This window comes from Ornithodoros turicata, chromosome 5 (genome assembly GCF_037126465.1).
Source record: "Ornithodoros turicata isolate Travis chromosome 5, ASM3712646v1, whole genome shotgun sequence".
Taxonomy (NCBI): Eukaryota; Metazoa; Arthropoda; class Arachnida; order Ixodida; family Argasidae; genus Ornithodoros; species Ornithodoros turicata.
In genome coordinates, this window is record NC_088205.1 from 26,948,311 (window position 1) to 26,972,426 (window position 24,116).

Here is a 24,116-nt window from a genome sequence, read left to right on the forward strand (position 1 = left end):
AGGCTAAATTTTCGTTTATTTCATCTCATTCTCATACACATTAGCAAAGCATGCTAAGAACAGTGCAAATTCCACCGGTGGTTGAACCCCGGAAAACACAATCCGGAGTTTCCTTCTGGTCCCTGGTTGACCGTGTGTATTGCAGAACGCGACAAGATGCGTCCTTTTGCCCCTGTGTACTGTTTGTGAATGTAACGTAGAGTAGTCATACTCAGGTTGGGGATCGTAGGCAGAGCCGTAGCGACGGGTGTGCGAGAGGGGCAGCCGCCCCGGGCGCCCTCGGGGGCGTCGAACGGCAGGCCCTGGCATGTTGGTTGGACAGGATAAAGCGGGAACGAAGGAAATTTGAATGTACGATCTCGGCAGTGCAAATAAGCGTTTTAATTTCTTTGTTTACAGGACTTCTGACAGCAGTTGGAGAAGGGGGTGGGGCGCTTCATATTTACCCTGCCCTGGCCGCAAACTTGCTCACTACGGCTCTGATCGTGGGGAATTCCTCTTTGTGTCGTTTGCAGGGTGATTGCCCTGTGGATCGTCTAAGAAACCTTTGGGTACTGTAACCCTAAAATAAGGCATGCATACCCATACCAAGAAAGAAAACAGCTCAGATTAGGTAACGTTTGTTGTGGAAGTCGTTTCCGTTGATATAGGGAAACCAATTGTGCATGGTTGCTACGAGTAAAAAATGATTGGATTCCTCAGCATCAGCACACGTAGGCAAAAGCCGAGCTAAGGATATAGTAGTGATTTGTAACATCATTTCTTTATTATATTATGCAGGGTGTTTCACCTAAGGTGATAAAAAATTATAACTGTCTACGTACTCGCCGGATGATTGTCAGACTTCCGGCAATTACCTTCTGGAAAATTTTGCCACCATTGAGGAATACTTTGGACAATTTTTTTAATTGCGGAAATTTTATTTCTTCAATTAAACTTTGAAAATTGCCAAGCGAACCTCACTTTTTTACAGAAATATAAGTCCTCCAGGGGATAACGACAGGCCCCCCAAAAATTTGTACAAACTGGGCTTTAGCCCCGCCTGCTTGATTGTCACAAAGAAAAGCCCGCGGTATTTGAGGGGAGAGGGGGAAGTGTTCCCGCCTTTCGTTTTACCTAGAGTTGTACCTTCCTTTGCGCCGCGTTGACTTTGATGCTGGTGACAACCCTCTTATCACAAAGAAAACAACCGTCTTTATCACAAAGGCCGAAACAAATGGAGGCGGGGACACTTTCTCGTCTAGATTTAGATTTCGCGTACGGTTCTCTGCGAAAATCAAGCAAGCGGGGCTACAGCGTAATTTTTACTAATTTATTTTTCCGACTATTTCTGTTGTGATACTGTGCATAGTCTTTGTTGGGTCTGCGGTTATCCGTGTAGGACATCATATTTTTGTAAAAAAAAGAAAAGAGAAGAAAGTAAGGTTCGCTTGGCAATTTTCGAAGTTCAATTTAAAAAAAATTCCCGCAATTAAAAATTGTCCAAAGCCTTCTGTATTCCGGTCTTTCGCATTCCATGATCTCGAAAAGCTTCCGTGAAACGTTCCTTCCATCTCCAACGTCCTTGACTCTTGCAAGTGAACGTGTACGCGTCCTTACATATGTGGCTTCCCAACTAATAGTTCTTCTTATGAAGCCACAAAAACGTGGTAGTTAATAGTTAGTTAGTTAAATAACTTAGTAAAATAAAAATAAAAACATGGTATTTCTGTAACCAGTGTCAACTGTTTTACATGGCATATCGTATCACCAAAAATGCAACAATGCAATTCACCTTCCTGAAGTTGTACAAGTTGATGCATAACTTTCCCATCAAGACAAGAAGAAAAAAAAAAAAAAAGGGTGCCACGTCTTTGTCTCGTTCCTTTTTCTTTCCAACTAGTTTCTTTGTTTTCTACATGTGGGGGAACTGAACGAAGAACCGGAGCATGGAAGGAGGGGGCACCACGGTAAATGTTTATTATGTAGGCAAGGGGAAGGAGTGCTGTCGCATCCATTTTGCTACGAGGAATTTTTGTCGCACGATAACTATCTTGCAATGCAAATGCAATTTCTTGGATTGAACTCTGAAGTCTGTAGACGGATCCTCCGTTTACTCGCAAGTACAACGATCGTCTCACGACAAACTGTGGGCAATCAGCGCCGCGTAATGTGATGGAGACGACTGAAATAAACCAGTGAAATGACCACATTTCGTGGCGAAAGATCACACCTCTCGTCATCTCACAAAGCGATAACACGAATCGCAGCCATATAGAAAAAAAAAAGAAGTTATCTTCATCTACTAGCAGTGGCGTAGCCACGGGGGGGGGGGGGGGGGGGCTAGGGGGGGGGGGGCTAGGGCCCCCCTACCTGCCACGGACCGACCCACACAAATCGTGCAAATCCGAGAACATAATATATGTGGGGGGGGGGGGGACCAGTGTGACGATCGCGAAAGTTCTTGCAGTTCATGGCGTCTATCTAAGAATCACTCTTGAATGGTTTTCAAAGTATGAGCTTTTTGAAATACTTCCAATCTCGTGACACCACCTCATTGGTCATGACAGCCTATACATGTAATCGTACTGTGAACGTCTAAATCAGCTATTTTCGTTCCTTTTTTTAATCCTCAGTTTGCACTGTGTGTGTGTTGTCGACACAGGATCAGCGGGGCGGGGGGGGCGAGCTTTCGTATCGAGCCCCCCCTACCTTGGAGGTCTGGCTACGCCACTGCCTACTAGTCACAGCCGCTACTATGCCGAATACGGGCAGGTTACATAGCGTATAATTTTCGACTTCCGTATTTTACTTCGGTTATGCCATTCCTTTGATTCTTATTAGTTTGTGTGCGCACTGTGAGTTGAACTTCTAGTTTCAACGGAACTGGTAATTTCATAATTCATTTCAAGAAATCCTGTTTCTGTAAGCTGTAAGATAAAACTGCTACCGATCGGCACGTGAACAGACTCTTCACAGCTGACTGCAATTATTTAGTATTTGCGTCCATTTTTTTATGACGGTTGTTTGACCATTTTGCATTTGAGATATATATTTTTATATATCTCAAATATATTATATTTTGCACAGTCTTCGTCACACGCTACGCGCGCGGCAGCTACCCCCGTGCGACTCAAAACACGAAAGCACGAAAATCAACTCGCCATCTTGCACGACAGTTTCAGAAGACTTTTACGATACAATCCTCCCTTCTACACACGTATAAACACCGGGTACAATGGCATAGAGAAGAGATTCAAGGTGAAAGGGTCCAGTCAACGGCTGTCCCCCGCGCGATTCTCCCTAACGGGGTCATCCACGGAAACCGCGACGGTGGCGCCCCGCCGTAGGAAGTCCGTAAGTAAATTCAAGATGGCTACCGTGAGACCGTACGTGGTAGCCATACATAAACATGTCGTGTGTGTGTGTGGGGGGGGGGGGAGGATTTATCGGTAGAAAAAGAAAAAAAAAAGAAAAGGGAACGATAAAGGGGAAAGGTCAGCCAGGCAGCGCGCCGGCTTGCTATTCCTTAAATGAAAAAAAAACGGCTCACAGGGAGCCCAGGACGCCCGAATCATGCAGAAAGTGAAGCACCGCCTTTGGTACAGTACACTGACTAGCCCGCTGCACGGGGCCAAGGAGTGTTACGAGAGAAACGTCCGTGCACAAAAGCTCTGAGAGGCGTTGCCAGAGCCCGGACCGATGACGGAGGTGATGCCGACAGTGGAGGAGCCGACGGAGTATGTCGTCCTCTACGGTGCCGCAGGAGCAAGTCGAAGATGGGACGCGGCCCATTTTGAACAGGAGTAGACGAGTGAGGACAACGTTCAGCCGAAGACATGTAGAAGGGACTCTTCTTCGCGGGTACAGCGCCAGCCGATGACAAACTCGAGTCAGGGGTCGATGCACTGCAGGAATTCATGAGGTCGGATAGCGTCCACAAGAAACTGACGGGCGCCGTCGCCGCAGAGACGCCGTAGCAGGCGACACGCAGACACCGGGAGCGGCAGGAGGGGCACCGGCGTGACCGCATAAAGCGCGGCGCATCTCGCAGCCGCGTCAGCACCGGTGTTTCTGTGTAGCCCTGTATGCCCTGGTACCCACTGAAAGGAGATGTGGTGGTCGACCGAGGAGAGGTGGGCGTAGTGCTGAAGTACCATGATACGCAGATCATTTACGATGAATTAAAAACAATTAAAAACCCCCAGTGCTGGGTAGGACAAGGACAGAGGATAAAAGGACAAGGACCGGCACTGATCCTGTATCGGGCACAGATCCTGCGGTATGCCGCAGAGCGGCGACCCGAGTAGCTTCGCATCCGTAGAGGACACTGTGTAGGGAAGTTGGAGGGAGAGGTCACGCGGTTTTCCTGCGAGACGTAGTAGGCCGCCGCTGATGATCCATTCGCTACCGACCCATCAGTATATAGGGCTCGGCTCTGCGATAGGCCGAACTGAGATGCTTGAGCGCGAGCTGGCAAGCTACTGCCGCTGGCACATCGTTCTTCCTCTGGAGGCCGGGGATACTGGCACAGACCTCGGGTAATGCAAGCGTCCACATCGCCAGGGCGTGCAAGGACAGGGAGAACTGTGCAGTGACGGACCCTTTTAGGCGAACGATAGCACGACCGGAGTCAGGGGCCGGACAGTTTTCGTCTATGTGGGGAAGGCAGTGAAGACGGTGCCGAGTAGGGTACCGTGCGAGAACGCGGAGGGTTGCGCCGTCCTGCAGGACGTCGACCATCGGTTCGCGTGCCTCCTCTAGGACAAAGTATGTCTCGGTGGTCAAAGGGACTCCCAAGCAGACGCGGAGGCTCCTGCTTTGCTACAAAGGAGAGCTCGAGTTCTGCTTCGGCAGAGGGCATGCAAGATGGGAAGGCTGTACCGGATAGAACCCAGCAGGAGGGATTGGTGGGCACGGCGGAGGTCGGAGAAGGACGGGTCCCGTCGCGAATCAGCGAGGCAAGGAAGAACCGACACGTAACTGTTGATCTTGGTGGTTAGAGTCTTAAATGGCGAGACCGGGAGATGTCACCGTCGAGTACCACGCCCAGATATTTGCAGTACGGGACAAATGGCAATGGCGAGCCTTCAATGCAATGATGAGCGGGAACGTGTTGAATGATCAACGAGTGAACACCATGGTCACAGTCTTGCTGGCTGAAACGGAGAGTCCGCGGTCGGCGAGGTACGCGATGATGATACCTAAAGCTCCCTGCAGCCGAAGCTGACTGGTCTTGCGGCGAGCGGCAGATGTCCATAAGCAGATGTTATCGGCATATAGCGCGAGACGCGGCAGCAGTGGGGCAGCAGTGCAGGATGAGAGGCCATGATGACATTGAAGAGCAGGGGGCTGAGCACACTTCCTTGAGGAACGCCGTGGCTAACAGGGTGGGAGCTGTGTACTCCTCAGTGGTCCCTGAGGAAGTCCTGGATCCAAAGAAGGAGAGCGCCTCCCACACCAGTTTCTTGCAGGGTCGCGATGATGGCACTATGGAAAACGCTGTCATACGCTCTTTTTACGTCCAGGAAGACCACGTCAGTCATGTGGTCTTCAGCGCGCCAGTCAGCTTTTGCCTGCTGCGTCTCAGTCACTAGGTCGTTAACATTATCTATCAGCGACCGACCCTGCTCAAAGCCCTGCACTGCTTCGGGGAAGAATCGCGCAGTCTTGAGGTACCAACTCAGGCGGCGAAAAACCATGCGTTCCAACGTCTTGCCTACGCAGCTAGTAAGGGCAATTGGGCGGAAGGAGTCAATGTTGCGGGGCGATTGGCTAGGCTTGAGAAGGGGAACCACCATATTGGTCTTCCAGACCTGAGGGGCATATCGTGGGTTTATACAACCTGTACTGTAAAACAGCTACATAGAAATTGTTGAATCTATTACCAACAGCGAACAAAGCAAAGCCTGTAAAAACTGGCTATTTGAAATCTACAGTATTGAAAGTCACCTTTTGTTGTCAGTCGGTTACTAAACTCCTTAAAAACAAATTGGTCCCAAAATCTGCAAGGGGACAACAGCGGTTGCAACAAACACCCTGAAATCCATTCGTCAGAAACGGGAAGCGAGACAATCCACGCACGCACAAAGAACAGAGCGAGCTGTTGGCTAGAAGACAGAACAGTGTGGTCAGACATTCCTCCGAAACAGCGTTGGGAGTGGTCAGTACGATGTATTGCGGCTCTACGCATTGTTAAATTAGCATCTACATGGAGAAACGTCTAATAAACTTGATACTGAACTTGAACCCAAAGTGTTACTACAGCAGGGACGTCAGCTTCTCCCATGCATAACGAATGAGTGAATGTTTCAGCCTCGTCTTTGTCTAGGTCAGCCTTCAAAGCTCTCAATTGCACCCACATTTAAAGGTCAGAGGGCGCCGCACTATACAGGGTGTTGCACATGAAGTGATAAAGCATTCTAACTGGCGCCGGAGGATTGTAGGACTTTTGGCAATTACCTTCTGGGAACATTTGTCGCCGTTTAGGAAGGCTTTGGACAATTTTATAATTGAGAGAGATTTTTTTTTCGATTGAACTTTGAAAATTGCCTAGCGAACCTCACTTTTTTTATAGAAAGATGGAAGTCTCCGCGGATAACCACAGACCCAACAAAAACTATGCACAGTGTCGCGACAGAAATAGTAAACAAGTAAAAATTCCGCTTTACTCAACCTGCTTGCAAAGAACAGCGCACGGAAGGTACGGGGACAGGAGGACGTGCTCCCGCCTCTTGTTTTACCTTTCTTTCGCCCGCTTTGACCTTGATGCTGGTGACAACCGTCTTATCACAAAGAAAACAAAACAAATGAAGGTGGGGACACTTCTTCCTCTGGACGCACATTTCGCGCGCGCTTCTTCGCAAAAATCAAGCAGGCCGGGCTAAAGCGTAATTTTTGCTCATTTTTTACAACTACGTATTTCTGTTGCGACACTGTGTATAGCGTTTGTTGGATCTGCGGTTATCCGTGCAGGACTTCATATTTCATTAAAATAAAGGTAAGGATCGCTTCGGAATTTTTCAAAGTTCAACTGACAAAAATAAATTTCCCGCAATTAAAAAGTTGTCCCAAGCCTTCCTCAATGGTGGCAAAAGTTTCCAGAAGGTAATTGCCGAAAATCCCACAATACTCCGGCGAGTGCGGCGTTTTTTTTTATCACTTTAGGTGAAACACCCTGTATACGTATTCCTTCAACGTCTTCCTATCCAGACAAAGTATCTGTATTTCCCATGAGTCTGGTTACCGACTGAAAAGGACAGGAGATATGCCCGTCTAGAAACCACGAAAGGATATCGTTTCCCTCTTAGCAGAACGTAACAAAGGAGGGTACTGAATCGAATTTGGATGCCTCAGCCTTGAGAGTCAAAACCTCGCTTTGTGTGTTGTGTTGCTCCGCATGGCGCAGCGACTGAAAGAGGTAGTTTTCCGAGTCACTGCGCACGAAGAAAAACCTCATCACAGCGGAAGATGGCGAATAACCCGGTGTCGCTCATTTTTATATTTCAGCGCGCGATGCATGAGTGGACGCTGTCTTGTTGAGAGGCTTGACAACCATGCCGCTATGCCTTGCTCTCATAGTTCTCAGAGCGCGTAGGCTGTGCCTCGGAAGAACTTACTCATGAGCGTGCTTACTCATGCTCAATGTGAGCATGAGTGAGCAAAAGGAGAGCTGTGAAGCGTGTGGGTACCAGGAGTCGCAGGGATCGGAACCGTTATAATTTTTGGTTCGGTTCGGGTTCAGCTCCGCAGCAGCGCAAAATGTCGGTTTGAACCAGTTTCAACCGGTGCAAATGGTTTAAAACCTAGCCGGTTTAAACCTAACGGGGCTTTAAACCGAAACGGTTTAAACCGGTTCAGGAAAGTGAATTTTGAGCGATTGTCATGAGCTAAAAGCAAGCACATCCTTGCGGTTTCCAAACAACGCAAATGTACTACTTTTGTTGCTGTTGTTGCCGACACGGCAGTGGTTTACGGCAACACTGCGTGTTACAGACTTGCGTTTCATATGCGACGTTACGGTAGCATACTGTACTCTCTATGTTCACTCGTCCTATACATCCTCTCACATCCTGCTCAAGGACTGGCCGTTATTTTCACAGCCCAAAATGAAAACTTGGTTTTACTGGACGACAAAAATCGCCTACAACAGTCAAAAGGGCGCTCTTAAAACTAACACAACTGAATGAACGCAATAGCTGCGAGGAGGAAATACGTCGTGTACATTGGTTGCAGTTTTGTTTTGTTCAGTTTCCGTTTCGAATTTGTTTGGCAACCCGGCTCAATCCGATGTGTAAATCGGAGTTCCTTGCACAATTGCAGATTACGTCTGAACTGTTTCACGAACCGGTAACCGCCTAAATTAATTTCGGTTCAGTTCCGGTTCGGTTCAACGCGACAAAAAATTATTTTGGTTCGGTTCAGTTCCGGTTTAGCGAAAAATACGGGGTTTTAGCGGTTCTCGGGTCGGGTTCAATTTCGGTTCTGATCCCTGGTCACAAGTGTCGACCGACTGCCACAGTTTTAAGGCAAGTTATAATGAAGGGAGAGAGAGAGAGAGAAATACATGATGACGATGATATGGGGATGACTTCCGCTCATTGAGCGGAATGCTACCCCATTGCTATTGGGGGAAAATGAGAGGATGGTGATGAGGATGATGCTGACGACGCTGACAGGGTTTTAGAGAGAGTCGATCAGGCCGGTAGTTTGCAGGAATTTGATGAAGGGTCGTAAGACGGACATCTGCTTTCGTGTGTCCCATGGTCCCAAAATGAGTCTGAGGTCAAGGGGTCGGCTGTCAATCCGCGCAAGGTCGTTTGCCGAATAATTTTAATTGTTTGCTCCCTCCTATAAGTGGCACATGCGATGATCACATGGTCCGCGGTCGCTGGCACACCACACTCCGGGCACAAGGGACTACTGGCACACCCTATCTGGTAACGGTAGTACGGCGAAAAGGCAACATTCAGCCGTAAGCGATGTTGGAGGGACTGAATGACGCGCGGTAGAGATGTCGGTAAGCGACACGAGAATGTTGGGCCTACAATTCCCAGTATGGTACTGGCCGGGACATCCCGACGCCATTGTTCGACGGATGAGGAGGCAGCCCAGTCACGAAGAAGGGACCGTCTGTCCCCCCTTGGGAGAACAATCGGGACACACTTGCCCTGGTGGTGAGCGGCCGCTGCGGCAGCGTCGGCAACGTGGTTGCCAGAGATTCCGCAATGACCCGGAATCCATTGAAAAGCGATGGTGTGGCCGTGGGCAGTTATGGACTTCAGTAGGCGTAGAATGTTTATCACAAGTGTGGCCAGTGAGCCGCGGAGACCTGAGGTTTTCAGGCATCGAAGAGCTGACTTGGAGTCCGTACAGACTACCCATCGCCGTGGATCGCAGGTGGCCGCATATTGTGAGAACAGCAGGATTCCGTACAGCTCGGCTGAGGTCGAAGAGGTGCGATGGGACAACCGGCAACCCCGGGTGAGCGGTATCGAGGGTACCACAAAAGATGAGGATGACGAAGTTTTCGTTGAGGAGCCATCCGTGAAGACCGTGCAGAACCCATTATAATAAAGGGAATGCTGAGCAATGTTTCTAAAACAGAGTGTGTGACAGTGAATGTCAAATCGAATGCTCCAAAGGTGCCGTTGCCTGCCACAGTTCATCAGGTACAGGAGATCAGGTACAAGACGGGAGCCGGGATAATACGTAAATAGACTGATATCACCTGTCAGCTTCAAGGCAGAGCGGACGAGGAGCGCAGACAATCGCTTTCGTTTCTATTATCCGTGCTCTTGAAGGTCTTTTTGCTGAGAAAGAAAATGCATCCAAAGAGCCGACCCTGCTTTGCATCTACTTGTCGTCCGTTGTCGAACACTGGAGCCACATTCACATTTAAACTCCACGATATAGGAGATCGGAGTCATGATTGGAGAATAACAATTTCTTAGCTGCTGCTTTACTATGAACAAGGACGAACAGGATCTCCGTCTGTCGGCGTCGAGCATCCTGATACGAATAAACTACGGACACCTGAGAGACTTCGAGCTATGGCTTCTCCGTATTTTTTCAGTTTTCAATCAATCAATTAATCGAGCTATGGCCTGTTAATGGCTCTGTTGTGCTTTGCCTGGAAACGTACTAGACGCGGGGCGCGTACATCCAACTTTCGGTCTACGCCCGCATGCATTAGAGAATGCGTCGCCCGCAACTGATAGGCCGAAATTCGAATAATTTTAATTGTCATATATCTATCCAGCTAGCCTTGTTATTAAAACCGAATGTGGAATAATATGAACAGGTGCAACATAACACAGTTCTGTAGCGGCCCGTGGGCGAGGGCGACGCCCCACAACCAACGCGCGCGCTAGCACACAAAGGCTTCATCGACGCACTCCTGGACTGATGCCACTGATTGATAAGCTGTCCAGCACATCCGGCACCCCGGGACATTCCATCACCATCGATCAGTATTGATGTAGAGGGACACCATCTTCTCTACATTTAATGACCCGGACCGGACACCACAGTCCGGGAGACACTAAGGTCTTTCACCATCCCAAACGTCACAACGACTACAGTTCATTCTGTAGCAAAAATGGCCATGCTGGGTTAGCTTGCTATGAGGTCGCCTTTTCTAGTGGCACCCGTGAACATTTCGGAGATTATGCTTAACTCCACAAATTGAAAGCAAAATTGTAATGCCTCCTTTTATTGATCTTACATTTGCGCACTTACAATAAAATGCGCTGCCGCGTGGCCTTCCACCTCAGTTGTCGCCCACAGCCACCAACTTGATACAAGCCCCTGCTATACTCTAATGACAGATTCACCGCCATTACAAAGTAATGCTATGGGAGAATTCCGGCTCTCACCTGTGAGTACACTACGCAGGAGCGTGAGCACAAGAAGAATATTGTATGCCGTCTACAAGACGGCTGACAAGACGGCTTCGTTTACACAAAACGAAGCGGCGTTGGTTAGTTTATCGTCACGAGAGACATACAGTGCTGTAGTGAAACCAAGGTTAGTTCAAGTTTGTTGACTACAGGTCCCGCGAGTGCTCTCGGCGCTCCAGACATTGAAAAGCCGTGAATTTGAGTGGTTAAACAGTGATGTCGTGTTTTTGAACACGGCATATCATTTTACGAAGCAATCGAGCACTCTCCTTGATTATCCTTGTTTCGAATTTCCGGTAGATGACAATACATGTGACAATGGCGTGGGCAAGCTTTCGCTTGTCCCATCCTACAGTTGGCAATATGACAATATATGTTTGGAATTTCGAGATCGAGAATTTCGCAACCGGGAATATCGAGGTCCTAACGTCTGCGATTTCGAACATGTGGATTCTTCACTGTGGGATATCGGCATAGCCCCCTCGAATTAACAACCACTGCTTTAGCCAAAGTTGCATCGAAGTAGCATTGCGAAGTAGGTTAAGTTTTCTTTTGACACGACCAATTAGATAGAGTGAAGAACGACATCTTGAAGCTTCTGCTGTCCTTCCATTGTTTTGGTTATCCCTTTAATGGACCGCAAGTCTGTGTACTAGAACACCCCAGAAGACATGTTCCACATCCCTGGCACAGAAAGAAACTCAGCCTGTATAAATAAGCGGCGCAGGCGTATATAGGTCACGTCTTCCAGTGCAAGATACAAGCCCATACGATGAATTGCGAAGGGCCCCCGTCTTCCGGAAAAAGTTCTCTCACGGGAAAAGGAAAATCTGCGTCCCTCACAAAGAACCAGTAAAGGGTCGGGACGCGTGACCGACGGCGGAAAAGGTGCGATAAGGAAGAACCCTTTTAGGGAGGGCTCCGATAAGGCATACGACGCCATGGAGCGCAGAGCAAAAAACCGAAAGTGCAACGTAGGGAAAGCGAAGACAAAGTGGGTCCCGTCCTTTGTGCAGCATACGCTAACACTAAAGGGCACAAAAACACTTTAACGGCGCGACGTGATGTCATATAAGTGTGTACCAGCGAATTCGCATTTACTTCCGGCGTGGAAGGTGTGTCTTGCGTTGACGGTAGCAGCAGGCATCGAGACGGACAGGATAGGGGGGAAAGAAAGGGACCATCGCAGGCCGGAAACGTGTGTATGAGACCACTACGGTAATGTTCGTCATCGCTTCACAGTCAACTTGGCAAAGTTTGTCTTCCGAAAACAGCTTACGCTTTAAATAAACGAGTTTTAAAGATTCGCACTCCCCCTGCAGCTAAGGAAGCACCAGCGATAATAACAACACGATGATGTCAGCCAGGCACGCGAATGGAAGCGCGGCGCAGGTGATTGACTCCGAGGTCGTCTGCTTCGCGTACGAACCGCAATATACTCCGTGAAAAGTCATCGGTAAATACGCCGATTCTCGCTTACGAGTGTGAGTTCTGACGAGACCATGTTGCCTGGAACACGGTGTTACGCTCCTGGCTCTACGAACAAGTCCGACGATAACCAGAAACAATATCCCATAAGCCGATCAGAGACTCTCCGCGACAGCGGACGCCTTCCCTCACGCTCGCCGGTCGGTTGCCATGGGCTCCCCATACAGTCGCTCTCTGATTGGGTCTGTCCGAGTGACGTTTTGCCCGATTTCCAGAGAGGGAATTCCGGAATGGTCTCTATATACGTCGTCAGCACTTGCCATGCGTCACATCAAACTGCACAGGAACAACTCCACTAATTGACGTCGGATTTTCGGCGTTATTGTCAGTGAGGAACGCGGAGTAAAACTTCACTATAACTTCAGAATCGATCGCGACAGATGCGATAGTTCCTTTCAACGCCCGTCTTGAAAATATGGGACACACCTACTTTGCTCGCCAGCTTGATGAACTGCTGCATGAACAAAGAAAGCGGTTGATGTGGACTTCGCATAGAGTAATAAAATATCTGTAACCGCGTCGGCAGCGGTTTTCCCAGCACCCCCTCCCCCACACCCCCAGGACACCCCCAAAAATATTGCGACACCCCTCCAAATTCCCGCCAGAAAAGCCAAAAAGCCAGAAAAGCTGCAAATATGGGTGCCCCCCCCCCCTCCCGCTGCGGAACACCAATACACCCCCGAGGCGAAAATCCTGGGAATATCCCTGCGCGTCGGTTCAATGATTTCGAACACAATGCGCGGGTGATACCTAGGAGTGACACTTCGCATACATCAACTATCGCGGCAAGTCTTGTCGGTTTACGCGCGAAAATGAAAGTATAAATAATTCACAGTTCGAGAGGCGGGTGCAGGCAGTTCAGTGCACATCCAGTGTGGTCTGAGGAAAATAAATGCTCTTGCACAGAGACTGTAGAGCAGTAAGAAAGACAAACAATGTAATGAAAAAAAAAAAAAAACTGGAATGACCCAGAAAGAATGTGTCACTTCGAAACGGGAGAAATTGGTGCACGTTTTGGCAATGATGTTGTCGCTTTGAGCAATCAGACATCCTTGAGGCGGGTATAGACGATTTCAGAAATTGCATGGGTGGCCCACCAGAGAGCGCCGTGTTGCGAAAGTCCCGCTGCATCTTGGGATTTAGTTTTCATGAGTCAGAGAGAAGAGAAAGAGCGCAAACGGTTTCGGTTTTCTTTCTCCTTCACCTCCCGCAACCTCGAGCAACAGGCAGCGAGCACGAATGTAAACCATTTCCCACGACACATTGCGCGATGCACGTGACATGGGCGACGGAGGGCCCCCGTGCGGAGCACAAGGGCAATATCTGAAATCGCCTATTGGAACACGAGCCGTGGAACCTGCTTATTCGAAGTCATGGCAGTCAAGCGGGAGCTCACTGACCAAATCAGCTGAGCGCATTGTAGGCGAGCCGGGGTTCGGCCGGCCCGTGCCTCTTAGCTTATTCGTCACAAAACGAACAAAACTGAAATTCTCATCGAATACTTTCACAGCGCAAAGCGCATGCGTAGTAATGATGTAATGAGAAATGTCGTTGCAAGCTCTATTTGAAGCGTAAGAAGACGTCAGTGTGCGCAATGTCTCCCAAGTGCAGACGCATGCACGAATTATCTGCTTGGCTCGTCGAAGTATTCCAATGGGTGAAGTTCATCACAGACAGGGTGGATCACATCTGGAGCTGACATGGAGCTGATTAGATGCAGGTACTCATGCAAGACGGTTTTCTCATCCGGACGATGGTACTGGGTGAACTTTTTCCTTTCCTCCGTTCTCCTCCTCCGGCTGCGTTCACGAGGGAGGTAACCGGAATACGAGAACCTCTCCACCGCTGACAGCAGGTTTCGAAGGATAGCACTACCAAGCGAGTTCACCTGCTAGTTCAATCTCATAATTTCATACTGCGCAACAGGGAGGCGAAGAAAGTTGAAGGACATCCCTCGTGAATGCTAGACCATCATTTCCGGTATCGTTTAATCTTAAGTGAGCTGAGCTCGCCGACGAAAAAGCCTGAGTGTGGGCGACGAAAGGATGGTCTACAGACAAACAGCTGTTCTCGTACAAATAGGGGGATCTCGTATATCAAGCCCACTCTGCCGACGAATATCGATCGTCCGCGCAATAATTGGTTTCTGATGATCTATGACGCCCATTTGGAGGACTATACAGGTACGGATTTTCATGAAACGTGGAATTTCACGTCATTTGGACGAAAACGCTCTGTTAAGGCAGCAAGGAGGGCACCTCGAACATGCGAAAATGTGTAGAGCGTGTTGGTTGGTACACCGAAACATGACGAGGCAACGTATACGCTGTCCGTATGTGTCCTCTGTCCGTGTCTCCGCCGCGTTGCCTCGTCATGTTTCAACCTCGATCGTGCCTTTCTTTTTTTATACCGCGTGATATGAACATATTGCCTTCAAGAACTTTCGCGCAAAATATTTCCTCTGGGAAGCGCGATTTTCTGACAAAATTAGTGTACAAGAGTGCACGCAGTAGCAGCGATCTCTCATCTGTCGTGCTGTGACGTCACATCACATAGCGCTTTTATTGACTGCCGATAATCGTCTGCCAGAGCGAGGGAGCAAGTCGATCGATCAACTGACCAGCTCCCGTGGTATTGTGGTTACGATGATGGCATTCCACGCCGAGACTGTGACCCGGGTTCGAATCCGGGTGCCGGCTGTGCTGTGTGGGTGTTTTCCCAGGATTTTCCTCAGATGCTTTATGACGAATGTCGGTACAGTTTCCTGTGAAGTCAGCCCAGGACGCACGATCACCCCTGCGGTAGTTATGACGTTGCCCACCTGAGCGTGGCAGACAGCGGCAAGCAGTTCTACCATCACCACCACCGCTTGACTGCTCTGCGTCAGATATGGGACAGGCGACGCCAAATACGACCGCAAAAAAGAAAAGAAGGAAGACACGATCTTCACTAGAAGACGACGACGACGTGGCCTCGCAGAGCCGAGGTTTTTTGGGAGGCCGTTTTCGGCACCGATTCCGGGTACAGAGAGGGTGAGGAGGCAGAGAAGAGAGCGGCGAGGGAAACGATGCTGCCCTTTCTCTCCCAGGGCATCGCCAGCATCGCGCCATCGCGCCTCGCCTAGTGAGCTTGCTGTTTGCGGCGGCTGCATGCTGGCTATGCGCCGGCCCGCGAATGCTGTCACGAATGATTCCTATCACCAGTACAACGTTCGTATTTTCAAGTTGTTAAGAGACAATTAGTGGATCTAAATGCCTCCAGAAACGAATACACAAAACAAAATTGCATTTTGTGTGCAACATGGTAATCGAGTAAGGAATTTAGCGTACACGCTGGATGTGCATCGCTGTCATAATCATAAACAATGAGAAAGAGAACGGTCAACACCACTATTAATGGGAGGCGTGACAATTCACTTCATATTGATGCCCGAGTAACCAAATTGCATTATACAGGGCGTTTGCTCTAACGTGTCCAGAAATTATATATAAAGCGCGGGCGATAAAAGAAAAGCAAGTGGTACTTTTCTGCTATTTGAGTAAGAAACAGGCACTGCTACATTATAGTAGCACCTGTTTCTTAGTCAAGTAGCTGAAAAGTAGTGCTCCTTTCTCTTTTATCGCTGACTTTAAATTAAATTTCTGGACACGTTAGAGCAAACACCCGCTGTATATGGAACCGAAAATGTAACGAAGTTGATAACCATCCTTAACATCTACATCCCTTTAATTAATTAATATGTACAGCTGTTCTTATCACATTCACCTTTATTCATTCTAAAACATAGTTTCCAGCACAGTAAGATATTTAATACATGTATAAATGGAAAAGTAGCAAAAGACGTTGGAAAGTAGTAGAATTAATGGTATGCAGCAGTGCTTTATCCAGAATATCGAGCATGGAGGACGTTGAACGAAATTATGTGGAGGGAGGGGGTTATAACTGAACCTCTGTATGTAATAAGGGGATAAGTAAAAAAATGCCAACCGAGAAAAGGGGCCTGATCTGATTGTCCGTCCCATTAACATACATGCATTTCCCGTTTCTTACCCTCCTGTAGCGGGCCAATAAATTGCAATACGATCCTAAATTTTCTTTGACAGGTACATACTGGCATGTAGATGTCATTGCAGCAAAAATAGTAAAAAGGGGATAAGTCGACTTATCCCCTTATTGCATACACAGGTTCAATTGTTGTCATGGTTCCCACAAAATTTGGGCACAAAAATTCATGGGTACTTCAAGATCCTTTTAAGGCACAGCTGTAGCTCTGCCATGCAAAACTGGGGAAAGATAGGGGACGTCTCGAAACAGTTGGGGAGTGAAGGGCGGTCTGGATAAATCACTGCAGCAGAATACACAACATTACTGAAAGCCAGTTGCTGACAACGTTCATTAGGAAATTTGAAATTGCATCAAATTACTGGATCAGGGACATGGTAGGTCAATCTCATTTTGGTTGCCTTTGATCCAGTATGGCCCCGTGACGTCCAGTGCTGTCGTCCCCGCGCATATCTTTTTAGTAAGTTTGTTCTAAAAGATGTAGGCCCAGTTTTCTTATTTTGTTTTCCCTGATTGGAGCAGCCCTTTGTGGGAGAACCTCTTACAGTCAGACCATTAGATGTGGACATGCCATCCTGCAGTTCTGCTTGACATTCTGCGAGCCGATTCAGTACATTTTTCATCTTGCTAATATCATGGCAGTAATAAACAGAACTTTTACAGTGCTCTAGTGCATGTATGACGCTGTTTCTGACTCGTCTTTCTTCTCTTCGCTGGACCTTCTGTAGGTCTTGTAGTGGTGCTGAGTTTTCACTCGTAGTCGGAGCACATGTAATATCATCATGATGTAAAATATCCACTTCCATGTCACTACGTGTGTCAACGTTCCGATCTAACGTTAGAGCTGGACTGTTCCTGTATTTCTCGGGTAGATGGTCAAATCCCCATGAGTCAAACAATAGAAATATGGCACAAAAATGCTTGCAAGGAAGCTGTGTGGTAATGAAATCCTTGCAGGTGCAGGAAGGTGCATTGAAGTTCACTGTATGGTGGAGCCCATCTTGAGACAATGACCTCACCTTAAATATCCCTTGGCCATCGTCATTATCACCCAGAATGTCCTCCCTCATAAAGTCACCAGCAGCAGTTATGCGTGTCATGATATGCTTTACGACCTTTGGTGGCCTATTGTGAAGATATGATGGAAGGTCAGGACGACACAGCCTGTACTCCGTTGAAAGCTTCATGTTTCGTTCTAAAAAGATTCGTTTTCTCTCTGGGAGAAACTGGCCAACGAGAGTTCCAATTAACCCGGCAAGGCTTTTTCGCCCACTGTGCTGCTTAATATAGTGCTCCTTGAGCAATTTATTTTGTGATTCAACTCCATTGTTGGTAGCGATAGGGAGTTGAAGCCTAAACAGCTTCACCCACATCTTCTCTACTGAGAACCAGACTTCATTCAGGTAATGTTGTAACTTGGAGTTTGATGACCAGACTTCTGATGACCACAAGGCTTCTTTTGCATGCTTATATTCCTCTTCAGTGGTTGCTCTAGCAATTTTTCTCAGGAGTGTTAGTGCTTCTTCCTGATTTTTCACGCCATTCTCTTTCCTTCTGAGCCACCTATCCCATGCTCTTTCCCGATGTACATCACAGATGGCTATTTCACTGTCTGGAAAAATTGCAGAAATTGCATTTATCTCTGCTATTGAGTAGTCAACCATCCAGAACATAGGACTGAACGAAGGACACCACTGTTTGAAAATCCTCAAAGCTTCAGAAATGCATTCAGCTGTTTCGAACTGTGTTATAAATATTCCAACGTTCATATAGCCAACAGGGGTTTCTACTGCCAGAAGGAACAAGGGCAGGGCATAATCAGTGGTTTTGTGTGTTGCATCTAGGCACACAACAGTATCTGCATATTTTTGCATGAGAGACTTCATGAAGGCAGACTGATAACAGAAAAGTAGCTTTTCGGTACACTCCTTTGACACAAGAGACAAAATGTCATCACTACCAGAAGCACATGAAAGATCAGGGCTGTTCTGTTCGATGTGCTCACTCGATCGGTACGGGCGAAAAAAAAAGTGTGATGTTGATTCTTGTTCTTGTAATGTCATTATAAGAGCTGCAGCGTTATCCTGGTCCACCTCGCTGAAGCGGTCTTTTCTCAGCACAGAACGAATGCGGTTACCAATGTCTTCCTTCGTAGGATAGAATGCTCTGCACGCATCTTCAGGCTTTTCTTTGCCAGCAAACATGATATCATCTACGAAGTATACAAGGCACTGCTGCACTTCCTTCACAGATGTTATGCCCTTATGCACTAGCCTTTCAATTTCTTCTGTCACTTTACTGTTGACTGGCTGTGCATAGTAGATAGCTTCACCAAACTTGTGGTTTGTGTGTCCATCCTTTGCAGAAATGCTGATATATATTCTCTGTTCAACCAGCAGGGAACTGTCACTTTCTCTGATGGCATCACGAAGCTTAGCAAGTGCTTTGCCTTTTGCGTCTTTTCTTCCTCTTGTACTGAGGGTGGTGCTCACCTAAAAAAGAGTTGCAAGTGTAGGATAGTAAATATATTTTGTGATACTCTGTTTGTGTGGACTGCTGTTAATTCATTAATTCAAAGGCACTCAACACTGACAGACAGAACAAGCAAGAAGCAAGACAGAACAGACAGAACACATGGCGCAGATTTTTTGTTTATATACAGGGTGGGTGCTATAAAAGGTCAGTCACATTTTCGCACGTGGCGCAATACCTACTTGACGGACAGACTTCTGCTATCACAGAACACATAATTTGTGTCAGAAAAGCCTTCAAGAAAATCGTGGTTACCAGGAACTGCATAACAAAGTAAATACCAGCCGCCGGCTCTAAGGCCAAACGCACCGCCTCGAAAATATTGTCGCCACCGGCGTGCCAGCTCGGAAGATCTCTCATTGGCTGCTCATTGGTCTAAAAAACTGGCGTCAGTTTTCTTCGCACTGATTGGGCAAGAGTCATTTGACTGAGGAGCGAGCATCCGAACGTGCGAACCGCTCAACGGAAGCAGTCGAACAGAGGAGAAAGAAGAACGACAGAGGAGAAATCGCATCTGTCCGGCCACGCGTGTTCTCTCAGACTGCAACTGTTGTGCACGCAGACGCTACGGGGTAGTTTGAGGGTTTTGAATGCTTTAGATTTAGATTGTGGCGAACTGCTAATGTGAGAACGGAATGGCACATCCACCTCATCATCACAACAGCGTGAAGACGAACATGACATGGAATCCCTGCACCTCCAAAGGACGCAGAAATCGTCAGAGAGGAAGTCTGCACTCTTTCCGACGTACTGCAGGTGAACGGTAAGACAAGTTTGATTACTTTTTTGTGACCGAAGGAAGTAATGCAGGTTTATCACGTTAAGTGTATTACGTACAACATTTATGAGTCACTCGGTACGTTAGCGGCGTTTCATTGTGCAGTGCATTGCCGTAACTTGTACGTTTCTGATATGCCGTCAATCAAATTATGTGTGGTTATGCTAGTTGCCCCTCATGCGCGTCGCAGCCGTTCATTCGCTGTGATCTACGAACATTCGTGACAAATGCCTTGGTGTTCAAATACGAAATCAATATAGATTGCCTATCATGGCAGTGATTTTCGTGCAGTGTTACGGATCATCAATATATTTTTTGTTTTGTTTCAGTTCTCCCGCAGCCATCGGCAACGACGAAGCACATAGCTCAGCATTGGCTTTTGAACGGCCCTTGGATGTCGAAGCACCTAAAGCTCCAGTGAAGCCTGTTACAAGACGTAAAAAGGTATGTACTGTTGCTTTTTTGAGGCAGTTCCCGAGGACAAATAAAGTTGATTTGTCATACACCATCGCTTTTTGATTGTCTGCTTCGGGACAGCATGATCATTGCTCTACAGCAAAACAGCAAGCGCCGAAGACAAACGGACGAGTCTGGGGGGGTAGGGGGGACAAGAGGAGAGACGAAAAACCTGAGGAGAGAAGGGGAAGGAGGTCGGTCTGCACATGCGCACTGGGCCCCAGCTTTTTTCCCGCGCTGCAGCTCGGGGACGCTGTGAGTGGCTCCTCGAGATCACGTGGTTTGGGCGCCCACCATTTTCCCTGGATCATTGCGTAAACGGCAGCTTCCGGCGGATGTAAATACTGTGAGACAGACGATTGCCATCGTGATCATCATATCCGGCACGCTCGCTCGCTCCCGTTTCTGGAAGTTCCAGGATCAGCCCGAATAAACAGTCTCTCCTTGCCAAACCTGTTTCCTTGCAACAATACGACCACGCAAACTTTCGTGTTCATGCATTTCATATGCGCAATACAGATGTAAACACGGCGGTCTGCCCCTAGTTGAGTGCAGCTTCCGCCTAGGGGAGCTAGCGGCATCAAAAGCGAAAACAAATTCGTGTCGGCTAGCGCCCCTAGGCGGATGCTATACACAACAATTTGCAGATCGCCGTGTTCACATCGGTATAGCGCATAGGAAATGCATGATGACGAAAGTTTGCGTGGTCGTATTTACTTTGTTATGCTGTGTCTGGTAACCACGATATTTTTTACGGAGGCTTTTCTGACACAAATTATGCAACTCTGTGGTAGCGGAACTATGTCCGTCAAGTAGTATGTCCGAAGATACGAATGACCTTTTATAGCACCCACCCTGTACATTTGTAGTAGGGCACACAATAGGGGCATGCAAAACAGTGGCCATGCAAAGTTTAACTGCATTCATAGACACTGAAAAGGAAAGGAATAACGGGAAGGAAAGGCCTAGAAGCATTTCATTTGTGAAGTGTTTCTAGGCTGACTTGTCAATGCTGAACTTGTGTATAAAATAAGACCAGCGGTGTAGCCCCTTACATACACAGAGGTCAGGCAGGCTGTCAGGAATTTCGTGTTGTGACGTTATGAGGCAAGTATTGTCATTTTCACTCGCATGCAACACACGATTTTTAGCATATCCTCCAAGAATTTCAATATGAATGTCAGCTGGTAAACTTCCGGAGGGGGCCTGGCCCCCCTGGGCACAATGAGCGCCTATGCCTTCAAATGTTTCGATGGAAAGATTGCTAACACACAATGAAGTGGAATGTACAGTAGGATTGCCGTGGGTAAATTACCGTGTACTCTGGGTATGCTTGTATCTTCTTTATATGCATATAAGCAGTGCACCCCTTCTTCTTAGTTGTTTGCAGTTTCATCTTCTTCTTTTTTGGTAGTTCTGCCCAGTCGGATGTACAGCTGGTCGAAGCCTGAAACCAGTTATGGCACTAAATGAGAAAACTTGACCTTTTTTTTTTCTTTTTTGAATAAACAATGACAGCATGTGATGTTGGAAGGGTATGTATAAAAATTACTTGAAAAAGATTTTGCTTAATAGAGTTATTTAATATATTTGGTGTGACCACCAGTAATCAAGTTTACCTAGATATGTAATTTAATTATCTACTGATAGCATGCATACCCCACTACTCTCTTCCATGTATGACTAATCAGCTTGCTGATACGCGCTGTAACAATGTGTGGTATACCCTTGGAAATGAGACACTGGGCTAGAACACTTTAGATGCAAGAGGGATGCTGCAGGCATAGAACAAAATTAGAACATTGGTTCTTAGCTGCATTCGTACTTAATTGTTATCACTAAACTGTGTAATAATGTACTATAGTAATAAGGTTTTAGGTTCTGGAAAATATAAAACTGTTGCTGAGACAAACTAGACAAACTGAGATAAAACTGAGACAAAAAGCTCTCCTACATATTGCAGTGTTGCTGTACAGTGAACAAACCAGAGGTGTCCCTGTTTACCATAGGTCTCTTATATTGTATTGTATCGTCGGAAGGCTTTTGTGCAGTCACATCAAGCCATCATGAATGGCTCATGAACAACCTGTTGTATGGTCACTATATGACCATACAACAAGTTGTTGTTCAGAACTGATTGAAATAATATTTACCATTTCTGTTTGGACATGGTGTCTGTCCTTGCCAAAGATACAGCCCTTCGTTATGCAAGCAGTAACTTCGAACGGCATGTCTAATGCAACAGGCACTCCACCTTTCCCAGTGCTGAACAGAAGTCTGCCTAGGATGCCGCATATAGTACAAATGAAAGTTAATTTTCGCAAGGACGCGTGAGAGAAAAAAAAAGCTTACACTTGTTCGCTGTAATATATACAGGGTGGGGGCAGAAAAAGTAGCCCCAGAACAATCTGGCTCTACTTTATCTGCACCCACCCTGTACATCTACATACAGCACAACATACAGCTGCACACAAACACATATTTTCGCCCAGCATCTCCCCCCTCTTTGTAAGAATCTGCTATTTGGACTAATGTCAGGAGTAATATACGAAGACATAACAATCAATGTACTGTAATAATGATTGTATATTGTAATAATGGTATAAAGCTCACCATAATCAGTGCTCCTGTCGGGACGCGCGTACCGCGCTTTCTCAGTTTGAAAAGATACTCCTATGCTGCAGAGATCATTTTCCAACTTGCTGAGGCAGTCGTCACTCAGCAGGTATCCACACCAGCGTGACCCCTCCTTCTTAAGGCCCTTTAAATGCCGCTTAAGCAATATCTCTTCATCAATCCCCGACATGCCAAAGCAGCGAAACGCAACCGAGAGTACACGTACACGTGCGCAAACCGCAACTCTCGTTTCTCGTTGTCATGCCAACAACAACAAAAAAAAAGACAGCGTACATGTTCTCTCTCACACCTCCCTCTCTGCTGCCCTCGCATACTCCTCCTCTCTGTACCTGGAATCGGTGCCGGAAACGGTCTCCCAGGTTTTTTAGCCTACCATTCCTACCATAGCCGAGGTATGGCCGAGGGAAGCAGGTTTTCTAACACGCGCGTTTGAAAGCTCTCTTGAGCACTCGTACTTTTTGCGCGGATTTGTATCTCAGGGCTTGTAATTTCTGCTCTTCCTGACATATTTTTTTAGTCATCCCATGTTCCTTTAAAGCAAATATCACAAGTCGGTTATTAGAAACCAGTCTGCACTGCAATTAGAGCGAACACAACGTTTAAGCTTCACCATGGCCTCCCATAGTAAAGCTTACACTTAGTGTCCGTCCTATAATTGTAGTGACCAATGATCTCGAGGAGGGCAGTTGACGAAAAGTCAGCGAGTGACAGCAGCGGCAATCAGAGGCATGGGTTCGATTACCGTCACAGCAGCGACATAAGTTGCGCTTACATGAAGACGGCAGAAGGCGACATACGGCTTGCATGTAAACGGTTGCAGGACGACTTAAATAAGCCGTCGATTGAACGCCGCTCAATCGACAACTTTGGGTAGTTTATGCGACAGCTGTCGACTGCAATTTGCCATGAAAACCGGTAAAGACGACTTAGCAAGTCTTATCCGCTACGTCACTTCCTTCCCGCCAGTCATCTCCCCTCTCGCAAGAAGCAACATGGCGGCGGAAAAGCATCCACTCGTTGATGGTAGCCGAGGTCGCGCTGAAGACTGGGAGGTGGTGGGTTCAAATCCTGCCACCAGCTGTGCTGTCTGAGGTTTTCCTCGGGTTTTCCTGCATATTTTCCAGACGAACGCGCCCGTGTTTTGAACGAGGCATCGATATTTTGACGAGAGCGCAATGCCGGTGTAATGGTCACGGGATAAATAGAGCCCTTGTCACTTACATCTAGAATACATAGTACGAAATGACATGGCGAGAAAATTTCTTCCATTGCCTCTCGAACGG

At 47.4% G+C, this 24,116-nt stretch overlaps 3 protein-coding genes across 6 annotated transcripts in view; 1 reads left to right on the top strand and 2 right to left on the bottom strand.

Annotated features, from left to right (window-relative positions):
- LOC135394256 (uncharacterized) overlaps positions 1-24,116 on the bottom strand; it is a 726,492-nt gene that overhangs the window by 367,004 nt on the left and 335,372 nt on the right. The window lies entirely within an intron of this gene.
- LOC135394255 (CD151 antigen-like) overlaps positions 1-24,116 on the top strand; it is a 257,319-nt gene that overhangs the window by 21,774 nt on the left and 211,429 nt on the right. The window lies entirely within an intron of this gene.
- Positions 5,388-22,380, bottom strand: LOC135395156 (uncharacterized). The gene is made up of 4 exons (XM_064626401.1): positions 22,350-22,380; positions 21,512-21,643; positions 16,976-18,922; positions 5,388-5,795 (listed from the first exon to the last, which is right to left on the bottom strand). The coding sequence occupies exons 1-4, from the start codon at positions 22,350-22,352 to the stop codon at positions 5,388-5,390; spliced, it is 2,490 nt and encodes an 829-aa protein (XP_064482471.1). The 5' UTR covers positions 22,353-22,380.

Excerpts from the sequence above, each read along its gene's own strand:
- LOC135395156 (XM_064626401.1), bottom strand. Across the intron at positions 18,923-21,511 it reads AAGCATACCCAGAGTACACG|GTGAGCACCACCCTCAGTAC; the intron begins GTAATTTACCCA and ends ACTCTTTTTTAG. Across the intron at positions 5,796-16,975 it reads CCACATCTAATGGTCTGACT|GTCTGGAAGACCAATATGGT; the intron begins GTAAGAGGTTCT and ends TATGCCCCTCAG.